The 18940-nt window shown below is 42.2% G+C and overlaps 1 protein-coding gene across 1 annotated transcript; it reads right to left on the bottom strand.

Annotated features, from left to right (window-relative positions):
- Positions 1 to 1150: 1150 nt before the first annotated feature.
- On the bottom strand, positions 1151 to 16515 carry LOC144110705 (uncharacterized). The gene is made up of 4 exons (XM_077643762.1): positions 16123 to 16515; positions 10312 to 10683; positions 8949 to 9080; positions 1151 to 6505 (listed from the first exon to the last, which is right to left on the bottom strand). The coding sequence occupies exons 1-4, from the start codon at positions 16196 to 16198 to the stop codon at positions 6186 to 6188; spliced, it is 900 nt and encodes a 299-aa protein (XP_077499888.1). The 5' UTR covers positions 16199 to 16515; the 3' UTR covers positions 1151 to 6185.
- Positions 16516 to 18940: the final 2425 nt, after the last annotated feature.

The following is an 18940-nucleotide window of genomic DNA, read 5'->3' on the forward strand; positions in this document are numbered from 1 at the left end:
ACAGGTGTCCCACAATGACAGGACACATAACTTCTAGAGTGAAGCAGTCGGTGCTGGTGATGTGAAGAACTGGGTGCTTCTATACAATTAGTACATTGCACAACAATAAACTAAAAGCAAATACAGTCAACCCAGCATGCACATGCAGCGCAAACAACATGAAACAAAAGCCATTTGCCTGTGAACAACAGGCCATCTGTCAGAAAGCAAAATATCACAATACACTGTCACTACTTCAGGAAGATTTCTTTGGAGAGGCTGGTTAGAAACCATCCTTCTTTAAACTACTTTAAACAAAATGTAAAGTACAGAAACAATAAATGTGCTTCAACAGGTGCTTACAGTTTTTTTCTGCATAGGACATCAAATTCCTGTGATGGGAGTTTTAAAGTGAACTGTAAAAAAGCCGCAAATATCGAACCAACAAATGTGTTTTAAAGGATCCCTCCAGAATTTTGTGCATAGTACATCAGGCCTCCATGATGTTAAAACAAAGTCTATACCATGCAGCAGTTACACATGGCAAATGCCTTAAAATCAAGCACATGCTAAAGGCCAAATCATTCATTACAAACACAAGCTTCTCACTTGGACAACAATGTCATATACATATATGACATTGTCATATACATATATGTCATATACATATATGACATATATAATATATATATATATATATATATATATATATATATATATATATATATATATATATATATATATATATATATATATATATATATATATTGTGAACAGCAGTATTCATTACATCTGAGTCATACCTTGGTCACTCATACTTTTTTTTTCCTCTATATAAAATTGTATTGTTGGTTGTTGGCTGTTTCTTGCATGCAATGTATTTTGGTCGTAGTGCTTCTCTGTGTTTTTTTTTTAGATTAGTTTTGATGTCAGATGGTCATCATTTATCTTGTTTCAAGACCTCTAACTGCACTGTTCTTCGCCGCGCTGCATGTGCGAAGGTCACGAGGCCATGTCAGGCGCCATAGAGATGCCTATTGCCTTGGGAATCCCTCCCCAAAAATTGCAACTTTTTTTTTTCTGCTGAAATAAAACTTTCAAAGTTTCAAATTTTCTTACTGCGAAACCTTGTCACCAGTAGCTTCATCACTAAATTAAATCAGGTGCAGGATTAATCCAGAACTCTTTATTTCCATCACTTTTAACTGGATGATAGTGACAAAGCAAAGGACTGAAAGGCAGGGAGGCTAAAAAGGACTGTGTCTGGTCATAACCTTACTTGAGCACCATATTGAGCTAATATGGCTTATGTTAGGAAACAAGTGAAACAGCCATAACAATCCTATCACACACTGATCCTCATCTACCCACCTTCATACTTCAGAGACAACAGCCAGAAAAGTTGCTAGCTTGCAGTCGGGAAGGTTCACCAAATGGAATACCAGAAAAAGAATGATGCCCATGCACAGAAAGTTTCTCCACATCTGTTTCGTATAAACAAGAGAGCACAGTACATTTACAACCTCTCAGTTCAGTGTAACAGAGGCAAACATGTGATTAAAAAACAGAATGTAGCCCACAACACACAGTGGAATCTAAAAAGGTAACTCAAGTACAGTGCTTCTTTTGAGGGGACAAGCTGAACAACACAGCGTTCAGTAACCAGCATGGCTCAGAAGAGCAAGGTTGCGGGCTAGTTGGTAATGCATTGTACTCAGTAACAGCGCGATGAAACACAAACGCGAAAGCGACACACATGAGCACTGACTCACAAGTTGTGAGTCGGCGCTCGTGTGTGTAACAGCACGATGAAACGTGGACAACACGAAGAAACGACACACACAAGCGCTCACAACTCATCAGCGCTCGTGTGCGTCGTTTCTTCGTGTTGTCTGCGTTTCATCATGCTGTTACTGAGTACAACCAGCATGGCTTCTGTTGCCGTAATTATAATTTTCTTTTTACAAAAAATTAAATCTTAACGCAGTAGCAACAACTAAGAGTAGCTGCAAAACGGCTCACTGCACTCCAGGATCTTATGGTAAGTAGTTTCTCCCCAGTCATACTGATGATCTTTTAGGATTAAATAGCGTGCAAGTTTCAGACAAGGAGCAATGATAAATTAAATTCAAGAAACTGAAAGGCACAAGGCATTAGAGCAAGACCGGCTTAAAAAGTATGATTTTGTATGCGCACTGTTGCCATAGCAGAAAGAGTGCCACCTGTCCCTCCCTCCCTGCAGGAGTTAATACTAACCATTTTCAGGTATAGCATGTGCCTATTGCATGTACATGCAGGTAAATATTTTTGGGGAGGGCGTCACATGCAGATGTCAAGTCAAGAGAAATGAGGTGAACAAAACTGTCCTTGGCTTCTTTCACTAAAGCAAAACAGCTGCCTGTCAGTTGACTAAGCATAGTTGCTACATTGGTCCTGATAGCTTTGGGACGTTAAACCCCTATAAACCATAAACATTGGTCATGCTAATTAGGCTGGTGCTCTAGTAATTTCCAAGGCACAATTAGCACACCTAAAGAAGCCTTCATATTCTATTTTAGGGCAGAACATGGTCTCTAAACGCACAACCAAATATCCTCGAGAGAATGTGCCAATGAAACCTTCCAAACACATGGATGCCCTTCTTTACAGTGAGGTATTGTGCACCGCTTTATATCATGACAAAATAGGAGTATTGCCAGAAGGACTTTGTTTGAGAATACAGCCCCAAGAGTGTGAACATGACATTTATGATGCTCTGAAAACAAAACTGCCGCTCCAACCTAACACACCAGGTTTTCCTCCTTACAGCAGTGAGCTAATTAACAAGCTATTAATCTGTATTCATAAAACTTCTGAATCTATGGTGCCAGCAATTATTGAAGTGCTTTCATGCACACTAGCAACTCTATGTAAATAAATAAACACTGTTTTATTATAATGCAGTAGTGCATGCTTTACAACTAGGTAGATGCTGGTTTGCATTGTAACACTGCTTTAGAAAACTTATGGGCAACCAAGGCCATAACAATTTGTCACTTGTCTTTCCTTACAGTACCACATTCATCCTTAAAAGCATGAAGTGCTAGTGCAGCAACGTTTGCACAGTATTCTGAATGTTTTAATTACACAAACACAAAAAAACTTTAGTCAAACATCCTGCTCATGATGATTTATTAGACATTCTTGGATCATGAGCCCGCTAAGCTGTTCAGTGATCAAAAATGTTTCAATACAACAGCACTTAGCATTGCAAATATTAAACTAAGAATTTTATGATAAATGGCATAGTTTTTTAGCAACTGCACTAAAAATACAAAATGTTCATGCAAAAAAATGACACATAATATTATTCTAAGGAACAAAATACATTAGCGTAGTTTTACGCTGCATAAAACAATCATAACTCAATCACATACTACGCGTCTTTCATACTCGGCACAAATAATCTTGCCTCATTAACATTGCTGTAACCTCAACAAACATGCCCCGAGGGTTTCTTCAATCCTTCAAAACATTTCAAGTATTTTACACACAAGAAAAACATTTTTTAAAGCCCATGAATTGTTTCAGTGCATAAGCCAGAAACAAGTGAGGCAAGTCAAAGCACAGTTGTTGCATTCTGCCAGGGCCGACAAAATTCCACTCCTAACAAAAATGTGATGATCACACTAAAACCGTATCTATAATGCGCTCTTTTTTCCCGCTTTGTCAGACGATGAATAGGCAAACATAAGGCGGCTGGGTGTACAATGACCTACAAAATGTTACAAATTACTGGCTAACAGGCTAAACACATCAGTAGTTAACATCGCCTTATAAACATTTCTGCACTTACAAGCCCAATTCCCAAAATGATGCAGAGTAGCAGGGACAAAACCACACCTTTACAGGAACACTGCAAAGTCAGACTAGGTGTCCAGATAAAATACGACTAACAGTATACATTCAGGCCATAACTGATCAAGTTAGACGCTGATAATGATAGTTGTAGTGTACTTACTCCTAAGAAAAAGTATCAAGCTGCAGACTTATTTCTCACTAGACATCAGTATCAGACATTCTAAATTAAAAGCATTCAAAGAAGGCAGGCTGCCCACTGAATGTTCGCATTCTTTTGTTGACGTACAGCATCAAAGTTAACAGCAATGCCTTTGGCCACATTTTCGATGCACTCAGAAGATACGAGATGGACTGGTCTAATTAACAAAAAAGTTCTCTATAAGTTTATCATGTGGCTTTACCTTTTGTGATCAAAATGATAACGAAAGGTGAACTCAAGCCTGAAGGACAACAAAAAAAAAAGGCAGTTCTTGAAGCCATCACATATTGCCTTGCACATTACTGTTAGTCTTTCAGTTCATGCACTACAATCCTAAGTGCATACAACCAGCCGTACAACCGATGCATGCATGAAATGTTAGCTCTGTGGTCTCCATGTGATGCAAAGATATAGAGGATGTGAGCATAACAGGCATTCCATTTACTGACATTTAATAAATTAGAAGCTAAAAAACAGTCAAGGCACTACACCCCCTACAGAGATGGATAAGTTGTATTGCCTGGTGTTCCAGCTCTTACAATTCGATAGTTTGTGATCCCACAGGTCTTGAGGGAAACTTCCACAAGTGGTCCCGATAATGGAGCTCAAACGAGCACATAAAGATGTGCTGCAGAGCATACCCTTGAAACAGGACATCAAGCTGTGGATTGATTGTCCTGAATTCATAATTTTATGCCCTGAAATCTTCTGCACGCATTTCCTGCGATGTCCATGTTAAAAAAAGTTAACTTGTGTTACTTTTGCTCAGTCACCAAGTTGAGTAAAAAGTCTTCGGACAAAATTCAACACAAGTTCCCTTCTAAGCTCTTTCATGTCCAACAGCTTCCCATGTGAGACTACATCCTCCAAGGCACAGTCAGTCAGTGATAAACGGCTAATAGTACAAGACACTGATAAAGTTTCTCAATCATCTGACATAGACAAACAGGACAGGACGTGAACAACTTTAAAACTATGCTTTCACATTTTTTGATGTGCCAAACTTCAGTTTGTCCTTACATATATATCTCTTGCAGGTGAAATAACTTGAAGAAATGTAAGCTAGCACCACTACTACAAGCATACCAGAGTCTCTGAGAGTCTTGCAAAGTCTTACCCGCAGCCCAAAATCTCACAAGCTCATTAGCAGTATGTGAATATGTCACCACACTATGTCATTCAACAACAGCCAAAGGAAGCGAGCCAGCAAAACATCATATGAAAGGTGCCCATTTGCTTCTACAGTGACATGAATAGGGACAAAGGTCTTGTGAGTCACAACAGGTGGTTACAGGACAAGACACCAACCAAACAGCGTCCATCTCAAGTTTTACCTTGACAGGAGTTCCAGCAACTGCACTTGTAGCTGTACAGCATCCATGAAATAATGAGGAAAGAGGAGCTTACAGAAGAACTAAAAGTCTGTGATTGTGTTTCGAAAGTCTGGCTTTCACCCATTGTCTTTCACAACTTGCAGAGGTTATTTTATAGACATTTAACCACTTTTTCTTGCTTAAGTGTATACGGTACATATTTACCAAATTTTTTGTCAAACAGCGCTGATATCAAACTCTTCAGTTTCATATGTCACTTCGATCAGTAACTATTTCTGATGTAATGATAGTAATTGCTTCCAGTACAAATTGAGTACTTCAATCAAGTATATCACTGTCCACAATAAACAGTTTGTCAAAGTAACATATTCGAGCAGGACGATTCTCGAACTTGCACATTCCGCAATCTAATTTCTGTGTCTACGACACTTCAGGCATTAGCCAAAAACAATGACATGGTGTTCTAGGCCACTGCGCATAGAATGAAAGATTGCCCCAAAGGTAATAGCTTTGCGACAGCTCAGTAAAAGAAGTAGGTTGCTTCATAAGCCATAAAACTGATTATGATACCTTAAGCATACAACTAAGGTAACGGCTGTAAGGTGAACACAGACCAACCTCGCATGAAGCGTTAGATTGTCCAGTTGCTACTTGCCTTCAGTGAAGAGGCGGTCTGCTTCGCATGGCTGAAAAAAACTTGAAACCTGAAACGTGGTAAGTGTAGAACTGCAGTCACATGAGAAGAATGTGATACCACAGTGCAAATGCTCAGAAAGCACTAGGAGCTATCCTGTGGATGCACAAAGTATCGTAGGGTACATGATGATGTGTCCTCAGGACGTCACGAGGCGTGCCTTGTCACTTGTAGTTGGTGCACACTCCACCGATAGCTGGTGGTCCAAAGAAGGCGCATCGTTCACAGAAGGTGCCTCCTGAGTTGGAGAAGTGTCAGCGGTGGCCGCAGCACTGGCACCGTTGTCGCCGCCGTTCTTGCTGGAAATGCACATGGCGCCAGGCAGGACTAGTGTGGTCACTTGGATCTGCCCTCCTCGCAGTGCAGTCCACACAAAGCATGGCAACAGCAGCAGAAGCGAGACCACACCAAAGATGATGGTTCCAATGGCCCACCAGGTGGATTCGAACGTCACGGGACCTGAGCAGATAGAGGGTAGGCACTCATCAATACATGTCAGTCAACAGTCAAGGCATAAACTAATTTGAGATGTCTACAATTCAGAAGGAAGACAATGACTGGCGATAACATAAACAGGAGTACAGTTGACAACGGAAAATTCGGATGCCTGATTATTCAGACTTGACTTTTTCGCAGCACCGCGACATGGCCCACAGAAGCAATGTATAAGAGCGCCCGAAATTTCGAACGCACCGCAACTGACTGCTTGATTTTTCAGACCTCGTTTGCACTCACCGCCAATACTAAAATGAAATTCAAGCTTAAAGGGAGCCTCTTAACTTGCGATGCTGGTAACTGGTAACTGGTAACGTGACACCTCATGTTACCAAAAAATGTTAACGCAAGTATGTTACCCGTTACAGTTCCGAAAACGGTAACAAGTACGCTATTAAGTTACCAAAAAAAGTAACGCGTTACCAGTAACGCTGTTACTTTAAATGCGTTGCCGCCAACACTGGTAATAAGTTCGTGATTTTTTCGGTGAAATTTTGATTTTCCGGACTGCCTGATTTTTCGGTCGTTTTTGCGGTCCTTAGAGAGTCCGAAAAATCGGTCGTTGACTGTAATCCATCCTCCTACCATTGTAAGCACACAGTTCCAGACTCTGCCAGATTAAATCCATACACAATGTACCCACTAGGAGGACTAGAGAGCCCTCAAATTGAGAGCTTGATTCTATAGTGTTCATATTACCCAGAGCTCTTGCTTAAGACGTATGACTGTGATGACTCTAAACCTAGAAATGTGCTGCAGTGTTGCGTTTTCACTAGTTTCGAGAGTGGTGCAAGTACAATTTGGAGTACCACTAAGCAGACCCACTCTGTGTCACAATAACCGCGCAAGTTTATCTAAACTGAGAACAGACAAATATGTTCAGTCTATTAAAAACAAACAAACATTCTCATGCTCGTCATGTCGAAAAATCTGTGTTAACGGAAGTCTACCATCATTAAAAAATGCCAGAAAACAGTCAGTGGTGATACCTTGGTAAAGAGCATGAAATCTAAAAATGGAAATGATACATAGGCAGTGCCAGGTCGCTAAATGTCACAAACTCTTGGTGAAAACTCAATGGTAGAAGGCGAAGATTATTACTGCTGTAAATAAGACTTACATGTGAGTATTCATGAGATAAATGCAACTGTTGGCAAAATAACATTTTTTGCCTTTAAGACCGGCTAATATTTCCTAGGGTTCTCCCTTTAAACATGCCAGTATGACAGTCGCCCTTTAAAGGAATGCAGACACCTAATTATAATTGCGTTTTTTTCTTTCAAATGATGCGTTAGACATAAAAATACATGGATCACTACACAGCATTTGCCTATAGCCAATAAATTTATAACTGAATTTCTTCTCTCATGCTGTTTCGGTTTAAGCTTAATGAACCCAAAAGACGACTGTGACGTGTTGTTGGCCTTTAGGTCACGCAAGGCAGAAAAAAACAACTGCAATTTAAATTTATCGCAATTCTAATTCACTACAACACTTATGCCAGCCGGCTTCAAGAGCTGGATTGACGACATATGACGTATTAACAGCCATATTGCCTTATTTTTTTTCTGCGTCACACGACCTAACCACCAACTACACTTCACAGTCATCATTTGGTTGATTACACCGACAGTGGAACAGCATCAAGAAGAAATTCAGTTATAAATTATTTAGCGGTCGTGAGCAAATATCACAGGGTGATCCATGCATATTAATGTCTAACGCATCATTTGGAAGAAGATAACATGCAAGCAAAACTCCATTCAAACAAACACACGCAGCTATACTCAGTAGTTCCTTGCTGCCCTACCAATGCTGCAGTGATTGCAGAGGCGATGTTCTGACACTGCAGAATGTAGTGCTAATAAAATGGGCACATGAATAGCGTGCGGTAAAAAATTAGCATGCTTTGTAGTGTACAAGTGCCAAACGCTTTTCAACTCAAACCTTACGATACGCTCACGTGGCGCATGCTATTTCCCAAATTTAGCGTGCGTAACTCCTGCTTATGCTAAAATATTGTTTCCAGAATGGTGGTCCCCTTAGAACCATGACCCCTCACTTCAGACAGGATTCCTCATTGTTACTGCCATACTTAGTATGTTCACTAGCTTAAATAGGACCCCTATCTTTTGTTTATCTTCTCGCCTATAGCAAAACATGTTACAGATGTGTTATTTATATTTTACTAAAAAATATTTCAAAGAAGTGTGCAAGTCAAAGAAATACCTATATCACGACAAACAATGAAAACCAGCCAAAGATGTCACATAATTTTAACCACCTGCAAGTACAAGAAACTGCACTCTGCTCGACCACAGTCTATTGCACCCTTTTTGCAGCAGCTAACAGCTGAAAAACCTCGATAGCGCGACAAAGCGTTAAAGGCAACTGGAAGAGCACTCACTAGGGCACTGTTCGGGCAAAGGGATCTGTGTTCCACCACAGTGATTGTGGCCATCGCAGAAAATGTCCGAGGCAATGCAGCGCTTGTTGACGCACTCATGCTTATAGCTGGGGCAGCTGCCACCACTACTAGCTGCAATAAAGGAAAAGAATCATGCATATCATATGTAGGCACTTCCTTAGAACTTGGCACAGTTAAAAAAAGTGACAGAGTTTTAACGCAGTTAAACCGAGTAGATATTTGACAGCATGTGTTAAGCCTGCTTGGCTCATGGTTTTACTTTGCTGCGTCATCGGCATGCCTGGCGATGGCGACGATATTAGACTCAGCATAAGCTCTGATCATAGTTAAACTTATCTGATTTGTTCATGCCGCAGATGGAAGCTGATAAAGACTACAAGATGAAATGCATTCTATTCTATACAACTCTATGGACATGACAACTGCTGCCTGCGACTGCGTGCAGTGACAATAATGAGCATGACATTAATAGTTGATTTAGAACTACTACAACTGAGAGCACTGAGGTTGTTTTAAAAATACTACCAATAAAATAAAACTAGTGATATCTATAGCACATGCCAGTGACCACTATTGCCGGCAGCACCCCTGGCAGCATAGTGTCAGTCTGCCTTTCTGAAAATATTTGACGAGATGATTGTAAAGCAAAGCTAAACCATGCAAGGAATGGTGACTAGTGGTAAGTGCAACCGAAGTTTCTTCAACAAAACATAAAAATACCACTGAGTATTGTACTCTGTTCAATTCATAAAGTATATAGATGTCAACCATAGGCAACATTGTTCGCCTATGATGCACTTTTTCGGCAGCCGCTATGCTTTGACACAGTACGTTGGCTCTGGCCCGCCAATTTAAAATTATAAATTTTTACCAGAACCATTAGAGCTAGTCGTTAATGCCATCATAGGGAAGGATCTACAAGGAAATGCCAGTATTTTTATACTGGTCCTCGGCAGTAGACTGTCCCTCTAACGGTTTCAAAGGGTGCTGAGCAACTCCTCGCGTCTTGACTCCCCTCCCTTCTTGCCTAACACACAAGCAAAGAAGATGCAAAAACACACAGTCTGTCCGAAAAAATGACCACACTCAATCGCAACGACTGTCTGCACAGTGAAACTGTCTGCTATAAGCCATAAATATATGACTAGTCACAAAATAAAGTGGGCAGAAGGTGAGGGTAAGGTGGCGGTCAAGGCATGCATGTATTTGTGCGCTCAGGGAGCCCAAATAGCACTCCAATGAATCCAGGGTTTTATGGAACACAATTTCAGAGCCCCTGCCTTAAGTCATTATCTTCAAATTGCATCAGACTGTACTCCTTCACTTTTCCACACACACTCACCATTGGTAAATGCTGTAAGTACCAGTATGAAGCTGCTCTCTGGCGATGTGGCATTGACGTCGAGCATGACGGAGCTGTTATCTGGCGGTGCGAAGAATGTTACCTGCAGAGCCGGCGTGGCCTCGCGACGGTCTGCCTGATACCCGCAGAAGGGTCCTCCCAGGGTCACATTGCTGGCAGTAGTTAAGCGGAGGTAGTTTTCGGTGCAGTTGGGTGATGATGTCAGGTTCAGTGAAGCCACAGTGGCAAGGAGACCAGTGGCAAAATGGACTCGCACGCGGCAGTGGTCCTGGGAGGTATTGAGCCACACAAGGGCTGCCTCATGGACGTTGAGCACTGCTGACTCGTTCTTGCAGAGCACGTCGAATGAATCTGAAAAGCGAGGCCAAATTACAAGCCTTCCCACCAATGAAAGCAGAACTAAGCATAAGTTGGCCAGAAACCAATGGAGGACCAGAACACATTACTATCAACAAATAATTAGAATGCACAACCACACCTGTCATCTTTTACACTGTGAAGTAGAATTTTTTGTCTTTCTATGATGCACAGTAAAACATTATTCATTCGACCCCCATTAATTTGGAAATCTGGGTAATTCGGACATCTGAACTCGTCCCGTCAAACATATTTACTAATTTATGGCATGAAATTCTCGTTAATTTGGTGCAATTTGACTGTGCTTTGGATAATTTGGACAGGCTGTGGAGCTCATATGTGTGCAGGACACAAAAGATGAGGTGATGGCAATGGTGAGTGATCAACTAAGAAGTCTGGCTTCTAAAGCACGAGTGGCGCTGGTGTCCGAACCGAAATGTAAAGGCACCATACTTCTCGCTAAGATAATCAGCCGGAAAGGTACAACTGGACGCCGTTTCGTTTGTACTCCACCACTTTTTATTTGTCTTCATTGTGTGCGCATAGCGAATCATGTTGCCAGCGTTCTTTGCATCACCATGGAGGCTGTAACTGGTTTACATTAAAGGAGTATAGGGACTAAATCTTTGGCTACATGTTCTGTTATTTGTAATGATGCGTAAGAGATTAGCACACATGGAGCAACACTTGCTATTCACCTACGACAGCTAAGTAATTCCTAATTGAATTTCTTCTCTCACTTGTTTTGGCTTCAGTTTGAACAGCCAAGTGATGGTTATGTTCTAATAGATCAGTATAGGTGCCGCATGTCACACAAAGAACTGTGACATAATTCCCGATATGTTGTTTTAATTCACTACAACCCTAATGCCAGCCTGCCTCAAGAGCTAGAATCACAGTGAGTGAAGAAGCAGGAATTATACTGCAGTTTTCTTTATGCCACATGTGACCTAAACTTACATTTGATGGCATAACCACTGCCGAGCTGTTAAAATTGAAATTGAAACTGGTGAGAGAACGTCAATTATAAAATCTTCAGGGGTCATAGGCAACTACTACCCGTGCGGTTATTTCTATATAGTACTGTCATACGCATCATTAAAAAGAAGAAAACAAGCAGGTGAAATTTGCTGTCTATACCCTTTAACCTCCTAGTGAAGTTGAATGAGCTAGGCTCACTTAAACCGACTGCTCTCTACATACTGGCGAGACCAGCTTGTCGTGTGTTGGCTGACACCCCACGAAGGCGAGTAGGTCTCTCCAAAGAATTTCTTTAGTTTGCTGACACATATAGCAGTACGGGTACTAACTGACCATTTTGGTACCATTTAAAAAAAAATGTATATTTTAGTTAGGGGGTTAAGTAGTGTGTGTGTAATGTACACTACTTAACATGGGGGTGAGGGCTGTTGATGCCCTGAGTCAAGAACATGTATGTTGGTTCACTGACAGTGCGCGTGCACTGCACCATTTGGCAGAACTTTAAAAATAGCTGTTGCCACACAACTTTCTGGCAGGAGCAGATTAGAAACTTTTCACAAAATAAAGGTATGTTTATGTCATACATGTTTGTATGGTCTTTTTTTGGTCCTTTCTGATAATTAACATTTGAATATTTCTGTACTTTTTGTCTGGTCCACTGAAATCCGAATTAATAGGGTTTGACTATATATCTAATGAGCTGTCAGCAGCATCAACTCTGCTGGGCTTACAGTTGCACTGATAAGCTTACATATATACTCAACAAAGCACTTGCTATGAAAACTGAGTGGTTCACAGTTCAGCTGAATCCAAGCACTAGTAGCAAAGCATAGTTTTTCTCAATTTATTGTCTCATGACTTGTGAAAGGCACAACTGAAGGTGGAAGAAAGCCCATTTATTTTACTGCAGTTCCCCCTCTGAAAGAAAGGATAGTGCTGCAGTCGCAAGTGAAATTTTTATTGAAAGCACAAAGAGCACCCAACCACCAGTTGCAAGCACCGTGAATGAGTGGCGAGCAACAAAGAAGGATGGAGAGAACTATAAAAATAAAACTGCAAACAAAACAGAGAAAGGTGTCATTAACCAGCATGAAAGAAAGCTGGCCTCACAATCAATGGAAGCTGTGAAGGGACAGCTAATACAAAAGTCCTTGTCTGCTTTATCCTGAAAGACGAGATTCCGCCAGGACGGCAGCTAGGTCATGCTCGTTTGAATGATGAGATTTCCTCTCAACCTGAGCAATCTTATGTGTGCACACCTTTGCATCTCACCAAGGTGCTGCTACTAACAAGCCTCAAAAGGCAGCCACAGCTAAGTCAATTTAAAGCCTATAAATAGTCCAAGAGAAGCACTTAGTGCATGGGAATTTTAATGCGATAGCGCTAAAGGCCCCGTTGTCCAGCAAATTCAGTGCCAGCGTTGTCAATGTCAGCGTTGTGAGTGACAACTCACAAGCACGGCTCTGGCAGGTGGTGCCCAGAGAGCAACACAGGAGGCAGATGGGCCATCTAGGTTACGCGACCTTGCAGCATAATCAGAACCTGCCCATCGGATAGTAAGCAAACTGCCCACAGTGGCAGGTGGTAGCAAAATTAATGACTGGTCGTTTAGGAACCGCAACCTGGGCAACACAAAGCCTAATGCTGGGAGCACCTGCCATTGCTTATATGCGCATCACTTAACCGCTGCACCACTGTGCCAGGAGGGGTATTAGGACTCCGAGGTATTTATGAATGTAAAGTAGGGAATGACCTTCTGCATATATCGGAATTGACCCAAAACGCTATCACGTCATACCCTTAAAGCGGCACCTTAAGTGTCCCCTTCAAATTTTTCCGTTAACGACTCTTATTCATGCATTAACTGGTCTATGCCATATATACATAGTCATTTGTTAGTGAAAGCATGTACTAGAAGTTTTCTTGTGAGAAAAAGGGTGCCACAACAGTGCACCCCACAGTTTTTACCAAGCATCTGTCATGCAGGAGGCGATAAACTGTGCTATGCTTCTAGTCACCAACATGGGTGCCACCCTGATGGTGGTACAAGCCATCAAGTCACCTGTTCCCCACCAGTAAATGCAATCTAGGAGTGTGTTCCCAAACTTCCAACTCATGTATTGGATATTTACACTCTTGTAGCTAAATGCCTCAATACTTGCTTTGGGCAATGTCACACACCACTACAGCCACGTCACTAGTGTTGTTACTCGAAGGAGACACAAGTGATGTCCTGGTACATCTCTTGGGCAATGACACTGTTGCACCAAATCTGTATTTTGGCTACAACAAACATACACATCAATATGATGAGTTCTGAGATATTTAGTTTTGTGCTCATTAAGTTTGACACCGACAAAAATCTCTGAACTACATTCAAGATGACAGCTTATATGGCTAGCTATTAATGCCCCCTTCTGTTTACTTTTAGATGCGCCCTTCGTCCCCATTCCCCCCCCCAACGAATTAAATGTTCGTACATGCAACCACCCTTTAAGGTTACTCAGTGGAATAAGTACCATTCATATTTCAGTGGGCAATCAATGACCAGGTCAAGCAGTGCAGTATTAGCCACACCTGTATAGCTCCGTTTTATAGACAAATTGATTGTGGCTTTACTTGATAAGGAGAGCCTGCGGCTTGTTTTTGCAGAGCTATGGCATTTACTTTCCATCATGCAAATATTTGGAATGTTCTCCATTTGTCTTAACCACTTTGTACGCTCTTCCACATAACTGCAGCGTAAAAAATTACGAGCACAAAAAAGGGGAGAAACACATAAGACACGGCGGAACCTTTATATTTCCCATTCCTGCAAAATAAAATCAGTTGTGAGTGCAGCTTTTGTCCGTGTCGTATGTGTTTCTCCCCTTTTTTGTGCTCGTAATTTTTTACGCTGCAGTTATGTGGAAGCAAAGTAACAACTTGCCCAAAAGCTCGTTTGTACGCTCTGTTCAGTTTCCTTCACCATTTTTCACTGGCCATGGGTCATTCAGTGTGCATGCAGCAGGAAGCAACACCACCTGTGTTCTCTCCAGTAGGACGTGCACTGGTGTCTTCTTTATGCTGTTTCTCACCTATATGTCACATGTACTTGAGTTTTCTTGACTGCAACCACATTTACAACTCACGTGACAACATTAAAATAGGGTGTTCTGCATATCATAAAGACCACCTACGGGTGAAAACAATGAAACTGAAACATGCTACTACATCTATTGCAAACACAACATTGCTCACAACTAATTTGTTCATTTGATTAAAGGGCAGTCATTCAGTACATATATAGGCAGTGACGAGACTGTTTTCCGCATTAAAAAAATACACTAAAAGGCATGAATACTGATATAAACATTGTGCACTCATCAGAGAAAAAATATGTCAAAACTTTACAACTGGTAAACCTGTGAAAAAAGCTTTAAAAAATGCACAATCACTTTCTGAACTAAAACAGTATACGGCAGTAGGCGCAACAATTTTCAAACTGCAGAATTCAAAAGAAGGGAATCAAAAACGTTGCAAGAAAATTAACAGGCTTATACAACACACCTGAGTTTCATGAAAAGAGAGCAGACAAGTATGAAAGGAAGACAGATAGTATATTGTGACCGCACTGTCAGGTAAAGCACTCCAGTCATAGAATTCACTAATTCAACTAATAACTCAAAAACCTCAATGCACATTAGAGCAACACTGAAAGTCCAAAGGTTTCAGTTCGCTGGCTGTCAGCGAGCGATCAGCACGACAGCTCGCACCGACCAACGGCGACTGCCTGACATTTGGAGCTCATACGAACCAAGGGCGCTCGGCGCACGGTATCTGCGCGCGGGGCTCTGCGCGAGCACAAAGCCGGAGTTTCGCTACCCCAGTCAGCAGCGGCAGCTGCAACAGCAAAAGCAGCAGCAGCTTTTGCCGTAATCGCCGCCGGCCCACAACTCGGGCACTGTTCGTAAATCACAGATACACGCACATACACGCACGATCGGTATCTGGGCAAAGTCTCTTCTTCGCCCATATCGGTATCGCGCTTCAGAGAAACATCTGCGGCCCGCAGTGACATCACCGGATAGAAAGTGACCCCCATAGCCTCGCACTATGTCACCCTACAAACTTCCGCCGCCAAGAAAAGTTCCGCATAAGAACTATAACCTGTGGTATATGTCCATGGTTTAAACGGATGGACGAGTTAAGTCCGTCTACATAATTAAAAATAGCATTTAGGCGATCGTGACAGTTCCTCTTGGCGCCTAGATCACTGATGGCCTACTGATCATGCTTAGGTTACTTCCGCATGATAGGCGTTACGCGCCGCCAAAAAGTTTAAACACCTGCCTCTCTTTCACATTACAATTGCTGCATATTTAAATTTCTCACAACACCGGCACAGAGAATAACTGCCGTCATCGTTGAGTGATCGGCTCCCATCTGAGGTGGAGATCAAAAGTGACTCACATTCAGGCATCGCATCGGCGAGCGCGCACGACAGCGCGACGGAAAGTAGCACGATCGTGCACGTTCGCCAAGTCATGGTCACCGTCTTCTCTTCAGATCGCCGTTCCCGGACCAGAGACTCCGACGCACTGCCTGACGAGCTCGCTCAGCTATCATGCAAGAAGTACGGCACCCAAAGCAAGCAGGAACAGTAGTCACTCGTCAGATGTCAAGGCCGAAACGAGCAGCTGTCTGCAGCCTACAGGGGCGCCTCCATTCAACTGCGTCCCGATGCAACACTGCCTACAGGCCTGCGGCCCTGCGGTGATCGCGCAGGTTACTAATATCCTCGCAAGAAGCCTTGTATACTGTGCGTACAGGGGTACAGTTACGACAGCTGGTTATGAGAACTGTGCTAACTGCGCCAAGTTCGTCACGTGAGAAGGGCGGCTGTAGGTGTTGAATCGCGGTAGGCACGCGAGAACAAATTTGCATAAGCGAGGAATTGAACAAACTTTATAAGTAAAGAAAATAAAAAGTATCGCCTTGGTTTAAGCAGTAGAAATATGCGAGGGAAATGAATATTTTGGAAACATTGGCCATGTGCTACTAGTGAACATTCTTCCAAAGTACATTCGGTTTCGGTTACAAATGCGTTTTGCCTTATGCATTCAGTGATAAACATGGACAAGCAATTTTTCGCCTGGAACCACCATCAGCAACAAATTTTATCAGACATTACTGGTGCTTCTTGCTACATACACACCTAGAGTGGTCACAGACTTGAAGCCAAAGCTTTTTTTTTTTTGCTTTGCTACGGGCATTTCAAAAGCCCTCGAACCGAAAGTCTATCGCCTCAAACTTGGGTTTCACTTATTCTCCATTTGAAAGAAATGTATCGTTGCAGCATGATATGGAGAAAATAGTTTTAGAGCAGAAAAACCCTAAAAATTTGTGATGCATGTATGAATCGATACGTAAACATTACTCATATGTAGGGCACGCATCTTTGCGAACAAGAACGCTGTTAAGTGGCGAGTATATGGCATATGGTACACTGAAGGAAGCCAATATGACGTTCGACCATGCTACAGAGACCTTTCTAGTACACTCTAACCATGCTTTCGACGTCGCATCCGCGATTTTTTTAAAGTGATTAGTCTATGCAGTCTCGGATACCGCACAAGTCTCTGATGCTACAAGGCTATAGTCTCAGAGGCTATACGACAAATTTCTCGCCAATGCCGCCAGATGACTGCACCAGCTGCCCCGCCCCCCCTTCCCCACAAAAAAAGGATGCGGTAAATTTGAATGTATAGTAATAGATATGGCACTGAATTTTGAATTGGGATCTTTAACGTGCACTGACATCGCACAGCACCCGAACGCCTTTTGCACTTCGCCTCCATTGAAACGCGGCTACCTCGGTCGGCCGCGTTTCGATGTAGGCGAAGAGCAAAAGCGCCCGTGTGCTGTGTTATGTCGGTGCACGTGACGGTGCACGTTAAAGATCCCCAGGTGTGCGAAATTATTCCGGAGCCCTCCACTACGGCACCTCTTTCTTCTTTCAAACCCACCTTACTCGCTTCCCTTATGGCGCGGTTGAGGTCCACCGAGAAGTGAGGAAGTTACTGCGTCATTTCCTTGCCTCAAAACTCACTAATTAACGTCCCGAAGCGACACGTGGGCTATGAGGGACGCTGTAGTAGAGGGCTCCGGATTAATTTAGACCCCTGGGGATCTAACTTACGCTGACATCGGGCAAAAAAAAAATTAAACGCATCAAACGCTTCACTCATTTGAAGTTAAAAAGGGGCAGTTAATTGTTAAGCCCGTCGAAACTTTTAAAGCGAAAGCGTTACTAGCCAACGTGCACGAGAGAAACACTGGACAGGCGCAACTGTTGAGCCTGTCCTTGTGTTTCTCTCGTGTATGAAGATTGTCTAATGTTTTGCGCACATCGATCATCTTGCTAGCCTAGCGGTGTCAATTGCGCTGTGTCTGCACTCTTGTGATCCAATCTGCGGTCACTACCTGCCATGCGCAAACATATTTCCTTACTAGTTCCAGCATATCGCTACCAATTTTAAGCTGATTTTCTCTTCCGAGACTGTTGAACATTATTTTGGTTTTCTGCATGTTAATTTTTAGACCACTATTCTGCTCTGCCTGTCTAATTCATTGATTATGCTGTGCAATTTATCTCCCGAGTGTCTTAGCAAGGCAAGCAATGTCATCAGCGAAGCGCAGATTACTTAGGTGTTCTCTATTAACTCTTATCCTCAACTGTTCCTAATCCGTGCCTCGAAACATCTCCTGTAAATAGGTGGTGAATGGTATTGGCGAGACCGTGTCTCCCTGCCTGCCACCCTTCCTTATTGGCATTTTATTGCTGACTTTATGGAGGGCTATGGTATCTGTGCAGTTGTTATAGATATCTTCCAGTATTTTCACATAAGACACTTCTACACCCTGCTTCCGCAATGCCTGTATGACTGCTGAGGTTTTGACTGAGTCAAATGCTTTCTCGTAACCTATGGATGCTATATAGAAGGGTTGGTTATATTCTGCGCCGCATTTTTCCATCACCTGATTGATAGTGTGACTATTGTCTATTGTCGAGTAATCTTTATGCAAGCTTGTCTGGTCATTTGGTTGATTGAAGTTTAAGGTTTTCTTCTTTTTATTAGCAGATACCTCAGTAAATGCCTTGTTGGCAAGGGACATTAAGCTGATTGCTCTGTAGTTTTTCACGTCCTTGAAGTTTCTTTTTTTTAATTAAGATGATGTTAGCATTCAAGATTTCGGTATGCTCGAGGTCATAAGGCATTGTGTATAC

This window comes from Amblyomma americanum, chromosome 11 (genome assembly GCF_052857255.1).
Source record: "Amblyomma americanum isolate KBUSLIRL-KWMA chromosome 11, ASM5285725v1, whole genome shotgun sequence".
Lineage (NCBI taxonomy): Eukaryota > Metazoa > Arthropoda > Arachnida > Ixodida > Ixodidae > Amblyomma > Amblyomma americanum.

Bases quoted from the DNA above. Each gene is read 5' to 3' on its own strand.
- LOC144110705 (XM_077643762.1), bottom strand. From the start codon at position 16,198: ATGACTTGGCGAACGTGCACGATCGTGCTACTTTCCGTCGCGCTGTCG. The intron at 10,684-16,122 runs GTGAGTCACTTT...CTCGCTTTTCAG, and splicing joins CGCCGATGCGATGCCTGAAT to ATTCATTCGACGTGCTCTGC. The intron at 9,081-10,311 runs GTGAGTGTGTGT...CCTTTATTGCAG, and splicing joins ACTTACAGCATTTACCAATG to CTAGTAGTGGTGGCAGCTGC.